This window comes from Mytilus galloprovincialis, chromosome 12 (assembly GCF_965363235.1).
Source record: "Mytilus galloprovincialis chromosome 12, xbMytGall1.hap1.1, whole genome shotgun sequence".
Taxonomy (NCBI): domain Eukaryota; kingdom Metazoa; phylum Mollusca; class Bivalvia; order Mytilida; family Mytilidae; genus Mytilus; species Mytilus galloprovincialis.
In genome coordinates, this window is record NC_134849.1 from 81,333,870 (window position 1) to 81,345,223 (window position 11,354).

Sequence of the window (11,354 nt, forward strand, 5' to 3'; positions counted from 1 at the left end):
TGCGTTCTGTTGTACAGTTTTTGTATTGTTTTGAAGAACCAGTCCCAGGATATAGAGGGTTGGGACATTTTATTTTAAACAAGTGCAACCTAAAAAGTAAAACAAAATTGTCAAAATCTTTAGTTTGATATACTGATGACGAACAATTAATTAGTTTGTTTACTATTTTGAAACAAACTGTTAGGAGTCGGGACTGGACACACGAATTTATTTCCCTTCACATTCAAAAAGATAATTATATAAAGTAAGCTCTACAAAAAAGTTTTGTTCTACCCCCGTAACATTTTAGTTTGAGTTTACTATATAATTGATTTTAGTCGCAAACCAAAGGTGAAAACAGCTCTTTGTACACTTTTATTTTTATCTTAATCTTATGAAAATAAACATCATTATCCTTGAAACCTCCTGTTACTATCAGCATAACTTTTAATCTATCGTAACATCTTTATTTTCAGGAACATATGAACCATTAAGTAACAATGATATTGGCTTCAATCGTTGAATAGAGACATTCCTGAAATCATGGCACCCCTTTCTATAGAAGAGGAGAATTATGTCCGGTTAGCGTTGTTGTTAAAAGGAGTGACACCTAGAGCAGTCCGTACTTATTTTGACGTAGAATTTCCACCTACCACTCTATCCTCAACACTGAGTACAAGCTACAATACTCTTTTGGATTTAAAAATAAAGAGAATCATAAATCAGGCTCAGTGGAATCTTTTGATTCCAAGAAATGGTATGTTTTTAGATGACTTCATAAATGGAAGAATTAATTTACATGTGGTTCACATAATAAATTTTCTAGTCTGTGCTTTGACCAAAAAAAAAAAAAATATTATTTGTAAATGACATCCTTAATATTTTGTTATTACTTTTTTTCTGAGAACATAGTGTTGCTTAATTAAGTTCATTTCTGTATTGATAGGCTAAAGGTACAAAAGATCAATAAAGACAGCAAACAACATTACTCAAACAAGTAACGTTTCTAAAGCTCATGCACCTTTACGAAAGTTCATTTTTACTAGAATTACAATTGGAATTTCTAGGTAGTAACATTTCTAAAATTATATTCATTACTGTATCATATTTAAACTTAAATAGATCTAGAAATGATTAAAAACCGAAGCGATTAATTAAAATCTCAAAATAATATGCTATGTTCGTGTTCTTGAAAAAATATAAATAGACATAGGAACAGATCTGGAAATGTTGTTAAAGCAAATAATTTAACGGAACGAAAATTTCATGTTAATAGTCCTTTTCAATAAGCTTGTTTTTTTTTTTATCATCATTCGATTGGATTTTATTTGGAACAAATTTGAGTTATAAAATGTGTTTCATAGACTTTCATTCTTATAAACCAAATGGAACCGTTCTAACGGGAACACTTTACAGGGGCATACGCTCAGACATGCAATTGAAACAAATCTTTTCTTTTCAAGTACTAATAAAAGTGAAATTTTGAGAGAAACAGTATGTTGTTGTAAGCAGTTAGTTTGACCCAAATTTGTCAAAATTAGCTAAAAAACTTCACTGATGTTTTATACAGTTTTTATTGAGTAGTTCGAGTCCAGTTTAGTTTAACACATTAACTGGAGATATGATCGCTCATACTAATCATGTTTAACTTTTATCAGGAAAACATATGTCAACATTGAAAGTGCAACAAGGCTTTACCATTTAGTTGACTTATTCGATCCACAAAAAATATTTCTAATACAGGTATAAAGGATGAATAACTTTTTTAAACCTATAACAATAAATGAAACTGACCTTGTTAGACCCAAAATGAAATTAAACAGACGTTTAAAAATTGTTACGGCATGTGATCTCTATCTATTTATAATGATATTAATTTGTGTATCGGATTAGCAGAGCATAATTAGATGTCTCTAGACAACAATACACACACAGTGCTTTAAATATTCTAAAGCAAATGTATAGATCTAACATTGTTGGGGGATATCTAGACGAATAATTTATACAGAATAAGTTCGCAGCCGTGTGTCATCATCACTGGTAATTCGTCCGAAAAAAATATGTTGTAGATTTGTCACTGGTTCAGACGCACTTATAAATATATATTATTGCGTTCATGTTATGTTGACTGTTTTAACTTTGAATTTTTGAAAAACTAAGGTTTTTCTACCTCAGGAATAGATTACCCTAGCTATATTTGGCAAAACTTTTAGGAATTTTTGGTCCTCAATGCTCTTCAACTTCGTACTTTATTTGGTTTTTAAACATTTTTTGATTCGAGCGTCACTGATGAGTCTTTTTTAGACGAACGTGCGACTGGCGTAAATATAAAAATTTAATCCTGGTATCTGTGATTATTTCAACATAGATGTTGTTAATCGCGTCCTGAAATTAAGAAACGATATTTTTAGAATTATCGACTCTTTAAATATACTTATTATAAACGGTTACCAACACCAAATTGTAATTAAATCTTTAAATATTATTTCTATTGGTATTACTATTGATTTTGTTATCAGAAATTTCGAAGGAAACTATATATTATTGCTATAAACATATGCATTTAGGGTTATCTTTGGATCAACAATATGTGGTTTCATGTACTTATTTTTTCTATGATTGTATGACGTCTTGTTTTTACATTCACTCCATTTGTTGTGATTCGTTAAAAAAAAAAAGCAACGTATAACATTTGAATCAAATACCATGTTTGTCCTGATTGTGAATAAATATATACAAACTCTAACAAACAAAACCAACAAATTTCAAAAGCAGGGCCTCATATAAATGAGATGATTATTTTTCATAGATATAACAGAAAATATATCTTCGACATGTTCAAGAAGTATCAATTTTGTTTGTTTTTTTAGTAACATTTTATCGAAACATAGCTAGATCTAATATTGAAACTGGTGAGTTAATTACTCCAGCATTACACCTTTTAAAATTGATTTTATGACTGTAAGCTATACATTTATCTTGCAAATGATATTACAGGGGTTCCAGATTCAAAAACATTTGATGTAACGTTGATGATCTGTTTAATCAGAAACTTGACTTCTATCAGTCCACCAATCAATGGATTTGACACTCTACCACTACCAGTGGAAACAACTCCAGGACCTGATCTAGCAAGGATAAAATGTTACAGGAATAAACTAGCTCATCATGATAGTAATAAAATAGACACTGCTTTTTTAAATACAGCATGGAGAGAAATATCAGATGTAAGTTTGTTTCTACATTAATACACGTAAATAGTTATCAAAGGTACAAGGATTATAATTTAATACGTCAGATGCGCGTTTCGTCTACATAAGACTCATCAGTGACGCTCAGATAAAAATAGTTATAAAGCCAAACAAGTACAAAATTGAAGAGCATTGAGAACCAAAATTCCACAAAATTGTGCCAAATACGGCAAATGTAATCTATTCCTTTGATAAGAATATCCGTAGACTGCTAGAAGTTCATTGGGAGTGTATGTATCATTATCAATTTGCGTATTTTCTTATGTTACCTATTCTGACATTAGACTCGGACTTCTTTTGAATTGGTTTTACCTTGAGTATCATTCTGTGTTTGTTTATTCCACATTTCCTAAATGTATAAGAGAAGGATTGAGATATCACGAAGGCTGTTGTGCGCATGCCAAAAGCAGGAGCCTCTATATCATGTGTCAGTCTTGTACAATTTTTTTGTTATCTTAGTTTATGATCATTTAAACGTTTCCAGTTTAACATGACGTCCCTTGACATTGAACTAGTATATATTGTGTTTCGGGTCCAAGTAAAAACCGCCTCTGAGGGCTGAATGTTCTCGCTATGTTGAGGTCCCAGTTGTAGCCTTGAGCTTTTTTGTGTTCTTTTTTGTTTTGTTTGGGTAAGGGTTAAGGTTTGGTTTGATCTTTTACACTTTCACTATTTCCATTCTCAATACATAATTATGCCAGCCGAATAGTTTGATCTCGGTTTGTATTATCATAAACCTTGTAATCAAATGTAATAAGATTTATTATTTGAGCATCATAACAACGATTGACATGAACACGATTTTTAGTTTTAGAGTTTTCATTTGAACTCCATGTTCAACTATTAACTGTCACATTGACATCATCCGAAGTGTGCAACATCAGTGAACGAATATCTGCTTTAGACTCCTTATGCATTCAAAATCGAAATGTCGGATTATTCCTGTCATCGGAAGTTCATTTCACAATGTTATAGCAAGAACCTGATACGTGTACGTTTAAAAAGCACATTTGAGTTTAAGCAGTTCTGTCCACGTTATTTTATTGCAGAAAATACATGAACGTTCTATAAATAAACATATTGATTGTTAGCATTTTCGGGATTATAGTGCCTGAAACGCAATAAAAACCTTCTCAGGAAGGGTTTATATTATGCAAGAGAAGCGAAATCAACATTCATTAGTCGAAATTTAACTGACAAAGCCATGGCCAAAAACGAAGAACCAACATTCAAACAATAGTACACAAAACACACCCTACAAAATAAGACCGAACAAAACTAACCCCATTCAAGCAGGGGGTGATCCGTCTTCAAGTGCTATTATTTACTGGACCATGTAAATTATTTTGAGGAAGAGTTTTAACCCTAAGCCATTCAATTTGTTTTTTATTTATATAAGTAAAAAGAATTGTTTCCATCTACTCTTTGTATCATTTTACTTAATTGTTCTAATAGTGTTTCGTCAATAGCTGTCTGTACTATTTATAAAAGTGTGATGTCAAGGACAATGCAAATTTCATTTGCCTGTTATTTTCAAAATATTGCTCATTTACAAGTCTTCGCCGAGCAATTTTTTGAAGGCCTGGCGCAGTTACTTTACATTTACGCAAAATATTTGTCTTTGTTTAGTTCTTGAGATACAGGATTGTTTAGGCATATGCTTAAGAATTTAAGGGGTTGTTTGAAAATTACGTTGATAAGTTATTCTTTGTAGAAAATCAAGGAGAGATACTTCTGGAAAATGAAATAAAAAAAATACAAAATTTACATATACAAAAGAGGGACGAAAGATACCAAAGGGACAGTCAAACTCATAAATCTTAAACAAACTGACAACGCCATTACATGTTTCCTGTTAATATAACTTATATCTTCTTATGAGAATATTACCATTGACCGCATCTTGCATTGACTTTGTCATAGTTCGAACAAACTAGTGACAGCAAATTGGTTATTAGATTAATTTAACCATTCAATATAAAGCACTTTATAAATGATAGTTATACATCCACATTCTTCAATAAAAGGGTTTTAAAACACAGAAGGGTAATTTATTCAATTGAAAATAGACTGTGTATCTAAATTATCATACTTATAAAAAACATCTTTATTAAAATTTACAAAAGAATTGCATTGCGTATGAATACAAATAGGTTAAACTACTACAACTTTACAATCATGAACAAAGGAAGATTACTTCATTTCAAATTATTTGCATAGCTAAATACAGTTTACTGTTTTATTCTTAATTAAAAAAATTGCAATTTTTTTTGTAACTTTTACTCTTCTGTGTTCTTAAGCACTTTAATTGAAGAATTTTGATGCATAATTAAATCTCACACTTGCTAGTTCAAACATGGTCGCTGATTATGTCGGTTAATCGCATAAAATATTTTTTACTATCTTTTCTTAATCTATCTTCAAATCATATTTCAACACCTATTATTGATAAACTAGATCATTTAACTACATTTGTAAGATAAAAGTCAATGATTTGTTAGAAAGTAATTGTAATTTACCCGATTGATGTGCGGTACATAAGAGTTTATTTTTCGCCTGAACAGGTAAATTTCAACCGTTAGATAACCCTGATGCTATGGAGGGGTGTCAATGTAGGACTTGTATTAAATGTACTTATTTATCATTTCAATTTCATGACTGGAAATGTGTACCAGACGAGAGAATAAATTTCCGTTCTTTTCAATACAACTATTTTGGAAGCTATGGTCGACACAAAATTTCGATATTTTTATTTTTTATATATTTCTGTATTGACGACAGGTAGACTGAGTTTGTTTTTACTAACATTAACAGACAGTCGTTTTTTGTCATAATACATTAGTATGCATTTATGGATTGATATTTAACTTTGGCAGAAACATATCTTAAAGATAAAGAAAAAAAAACGTTACAATTCAACGGCAACATCAACAATCGCAGGCAACACACAGGCTCCGGTTAACATCGCAACAAATTCTAATGGACTAACTGTGGCTGTAGTTTAGAAAACTAATAAAACGAGAGTCAATGTTTCAGAGCAAATTCGGGTCACATAATCAATTAATCACACAACAGATGCCTGGCAATATTGATTGACAAGCAAGGATTATTTAAATAAATTTAAAATGATTATTGAACATAGACATAATGATGAAGAATGTTTTAAATAATTAAAGATATATATATCATTGTATATGAAATTATCATTTTTAGGCTGTTTTTCGATTGGGTGGTCAAACAATGTATCAAGAGTGTCAAGAGTTAAAGGTGAAAATCTTAGACCAGTCTAATCAGGAAATATTATTGGAAATCAAACATTCTCTGGATGAGATGAAGGAACTGAGACAAACAATAAACAATTTGGGGATGGAACACTCTAAAGTGACAAAAAGTATTATACAGTTAGAAACTTCCTACAGTTCTTTACAGACAGAACACTTCACAGTGACAGAAAATCTTAAAGATTTACAAACGTCCCACGGTAATTTACAAATTTCTCACAGTAAATTACAAACTTCTTACAGTATTTTACAAACAGATCACTCAACAGTGACAGACAAACTTAAAGATTTACAAACTTCCACTAGTTCTTTACAGACATCACACAGTACCTTACAGACAGAACACTTAAACGTGATGGAAAGTTTGAAAGACCCAATACCTTGGAACATCAGAGGTATTTCATACTTAATAAGTTATTGATACAGATAAAAGTAGAATATCACTAAAGAGTAAATGTTTCATAATTCTTCAATTTCTCATACACTTGTTTATGCTTGAATCTTATTTTGATCTGTTGAATAATTGTCAAAATTGATTTATGACTCAAGACAAGGGAAAATGAATTTCTATTTTCCCAAAACATCTAAAATCTATTAAGACGTGGCAGGCAGGAAAATAGTATTTTATTAAACTGTTTAAAAATATCAGTTTAAAAAAGGAAAGTTAATTCAAGTTCTAAACTAGTACTCTGGTATAAGCTTCAAAGTTGCATATTAAGATAAAGGAAAGAAAATTGAGCAATGTTGACGCATTTTATTAAAGATTGTCCCAGACAATTTAAAAAAAGGAGCAATCAGAACCACACTTTTTTAATCTGCCAAAAAGAAAAAAGAAAAGAGAATTAACTCGAGGGACACGAACAGACCGACATGGTTTTAGGGATGCAAATAATTGTTTTGCATGGCCAAAACTATCATCTACTGAAAATAAGCATGGGTAGGCTAGGACATTGTAATGATAACCACTTTTGTCTAGATATATCATTGCCATTCTTTTTAATGAGATGGCAGAACCAACCGACATAATTTTGTTGAAAAAAACCTAAGTTCACGACCTGGAATTTGTTTTTATCTTGTATGCATATGTATTTATATAATGTTCGTTGTTTTTATAATCAATAAGTGGTTCATTTACTGAAACATATACTTTAATCTAAAATTCAAACTGACCACAAGCACAATTCTCGTACACCTGGTTTCATACAACATAAACATATATTGCCGTATAATAGTATAGGAATGTCGCCATCTTTGTCCGAAGACATGGTTTCATGAAAATAAGTGCGTATAAGTCTATCTTTCTCAATGACGTTTTACCATAAGATTTCATACTTCAAAGGAAATTTGGGATTGGTTTTGGGGTAATTGCCTTAACGTGCTTAATCAGGTAGGAAAATGGGACCAAAAACAAGAATTTTCTGGTTTCATAAAAAAATTGAGTTTAAATCTATGAATCTCTATGAACTTGTACCAAAAAGGTTCTGTACCAAAAAAAAAAGGAAGGTTTGATTGTTTTAAGAAAATATGACCCTAAAAAAACGGTCAAGAAACAATGCGTTTAGTGTGTTTCTTGAGCAATATTTGGGGTTCTCTAAAATTCCGAATCGATTTCAAATTGGTCCACATTACAATTCGAATAGTCCCAATTTAAATTTTGTTTGATTTCAACAAAAAATAAATTCTTAATATTCTTTGAAAAGCGGAATCTAACCAAGTATTTAGATATTTGATTTTATGCCCAGTTATCAACTTGAAACTGTTTGAGGTAAAAGAAAAGAAGGTCCGATATCAAAGTTTGTTTGATTTCAACAAATATTATTTTAACAAAAAATCAATTTAGATTTTGAAATTTGGACCATATATATTACAGGTAAATGTCCTAGATGACTTTTTGTTGATACTTTCATGTACGGGTTTTCGTATAAAGTATAATGTTTCACCCTCATAAAAAAACAATTAGTCTCATAGCATCGAGACAGACCATAACAGTTCAAATAAAGATAGAATAATTAAGGAGCCCAAATATCAAGTATTTTTCCTAAAGTAATGATTTTTTAATGAATTTACAGATTGCTTTATTTCATAGTACTGTTGAATAACAATCAAAATATTGTCTTGATATTCAGATATGATAATTTCAATTGAAATGTTGTCAAAGCTAGAAGATGTGATATGATGGCCAATGAAACATATATCCACCAAAGGACAAACACGTATACAACCATATGTCAACATCCATCAATAATGAGTACAACTGATACTGTATTGTAAAATGTGAAAGGTCCTTAGATGATAAAATGGAAACTAGCTTACTGTATAGACTCAATTCATTATTTTGTATACACATGTATGTATGAATATATATGTGTAAGTCTGAAAATTACACCAAACAGTGTTATAATTAGATTTTCCTGTTGACAAATTTTTGTCCGTCCCTCTGCGGGATGTGAACTCACACCTTAGATACACGACAACACCAATCGCTTAACCTAATGTCAAGACATATAGGCCAGTGGACCACATCCGCTCTATAAAAATTTAACTTCAACAGTCTTAGTATTACATTGTCACGGAAGGCGGATCTAGAGATAGACATAAGACATGTGTTTTAAGCGTGTGAAGATGTTATATTATATGTTTAACTGCGTGTGAACCAGTGACAATTCTAAAACATATTTTATCCATCAGATCACCAGGGATGGTGATAAAAGACTAAAACACATTCTGTATATATATATTGTCAAAATGACAGCCCAACAATGTTAGACCTGTAAATTTGCGGAGTCAAATTTGTTTATTTTTCCCTGGCCGAAATTCACACTCATTCTACTGAAATATCGTGGCACCAAATCGACTTGCACTGTGCCCGATGAACTAGACCACTCGACTACCTAGCCTCTAGTGTGTACACTGTAATCGATATAGCCTTGATGCCACGATATTAGAATAAATAAGACTACTAGATCATGTAGATATTGTAAACGAAAACGAATAATTTAGAAAAAAATATTTGATTTTCATTAGCTACACTTAAATGTTTTTCAGAGCAGATAGAAAAACAAATAAAAGACTGGGAATATAAAGATAAGATGTTCGTGCCAACAAGAGCCAGTGATTATGTAATGGAATGTTTACAGTACAATGGTTGTGTGACGTTAACTGCTCCATCAGGAGTTGGAAAATCATTTATTGCAAGACACACAGCACTTCTATTAAAAAGGGAAGGATACAGAATAATACCAGTCTACACACCAACAGACATCAGAACTTATTATCTGTCTGGTAAACAGACAATCTTCATTGTAGATGATATTTGTGGAAATTTCATCGCCGACCAATATCAGATTGGGAACTGGAAACAATTGTTACCTGTGATTAACACACTTATTGCAGATAAATGTTGTAAGATTATTGTATCATGTAGACTACAAGTCTATAAGGATGATAGATTTAATATATTGGTACCTTTTAAATCCTGTGAATGTAATTTAGTATCAAATAAGTTATGCCTTACATATGTAGAAAAAAATGCTATAGCAAAATCATATATTGGTTCAAGCTTATACGATATTGATACATTATCACAAACATTGGATTTTTTCCCACTTTTATGCTCTTTATATAAAGGGGGGAATAATGAAGATGTTAAAGAATTTTTCAAAAATCCATTTAATGTCTATCAGAATGAACTAGACAATTTAAGTCGCCATGGGGATGAAGGGATCTTGAGAATATGTAGCCTGGCTTTATGTGTTATATTTGATAATCAGCTAGAAGAAGAATGGTTCCAGGGTAAAATGACAAATGAACAAAAACATGTCATAGAAGACATATGTGATGCCTGTGAAATCAACAGAATTACATCAAAGACAAAGTTAAACAAAGCACTTGATACCCTAGATGGTACATTTATCTGTAAACAGAATGGTATTTATAAAACTGTACATGATAAATTGTTTGACTTCCTGGCTCATTACGTTGGCCAGAAAATGATTGGATGTTTAATAGATCATGGTGATAGTGATTTAGTACGTGAGCGTTTCGTTTGGGAGAAATCACTTGATAACAAGAAAAGTAACATAGACTTCATTATCAAAATACCCGATGAGTATTTAGAATCATATTTAGAAAGGTTTATTAAGGACTGGTCAGCAGGAAGGGTGTCAGATGTGTTAAGTAACATAAATATGGAGGATTCATTATTCAGACAACAGTTATTGCAGTACTTACAACAACTAGACAACTTAGAACAAGTTGCATTAGTCAATACCAAGGATACAGTGAGACCAAAGGAGAGCTGTGCATCAGGTAATACTCCGCTGATACTTACTTGTTATTATGGTTATATTGATATGGTACAGTGGTTGCTACATAATGATGCGGATGTGGATCAATGTAGGGATGATGGTAATACTGGATTAGTTATGGCAAGTCAGAATGGACATACTGATATAGTAAAGTTATTGTTAGAGAAGGATCCAAATGTAGATCTTTGTGACCATGATGGCTACAGTCCTCTGTGCTGGGCAAGTCAGGAAGGACATACTGATATAGTAACTTTACTGTTAGAGAAAAATCCTAATATTGATCTATGTGACAAGGATAGCGTTAGTCCTCTGTGTTGGGCAAGTTTTGGAGGACATACTGATATAGTATTTTTTTTGTTAGAGAAGAATCCTAATGTTGATCTTTGTGACAAGGATGGCGTTAGTCCTCTGTGCTGGGCAAGTTATAACGGACATGCTGATATAGTGAAGTTACTGTTAGTGAGAAATCCTAATGTTGATCTATGTAACAAGGAAGGTTTTACACCACTGATCACTGCATGTATCCGTAACAACAC

General features: G+C 31.5%; 1 protein-coding gene across 1 annotated transcript; it reads left to right on the forward strand.

The window, feature by feature from the left end:
• Positions 1 to 462: 462 nt before the first annotated feature.
• LOC143053779 (uncharacterized) lies at positions 463 to 11,118 on the forward strand (the record flags this gene model as incomplete). The annotated part of the gene is made up of 5 exons (XM_076226559.1): positions 463 to 736; positions 2,977 to 3,206; positions 6,444 to 6,906; positions 9,557 to 9,913; positions 10,139 to 11,118. Coding segments are annotated over exons 1-5 (2,244 nt in total), but the record flags the coding sequence as incomplete, so codon positions are not given.
• Between the last annotated feature and the right edge of the window lie 236 nt (positions 11,119 to 11,354).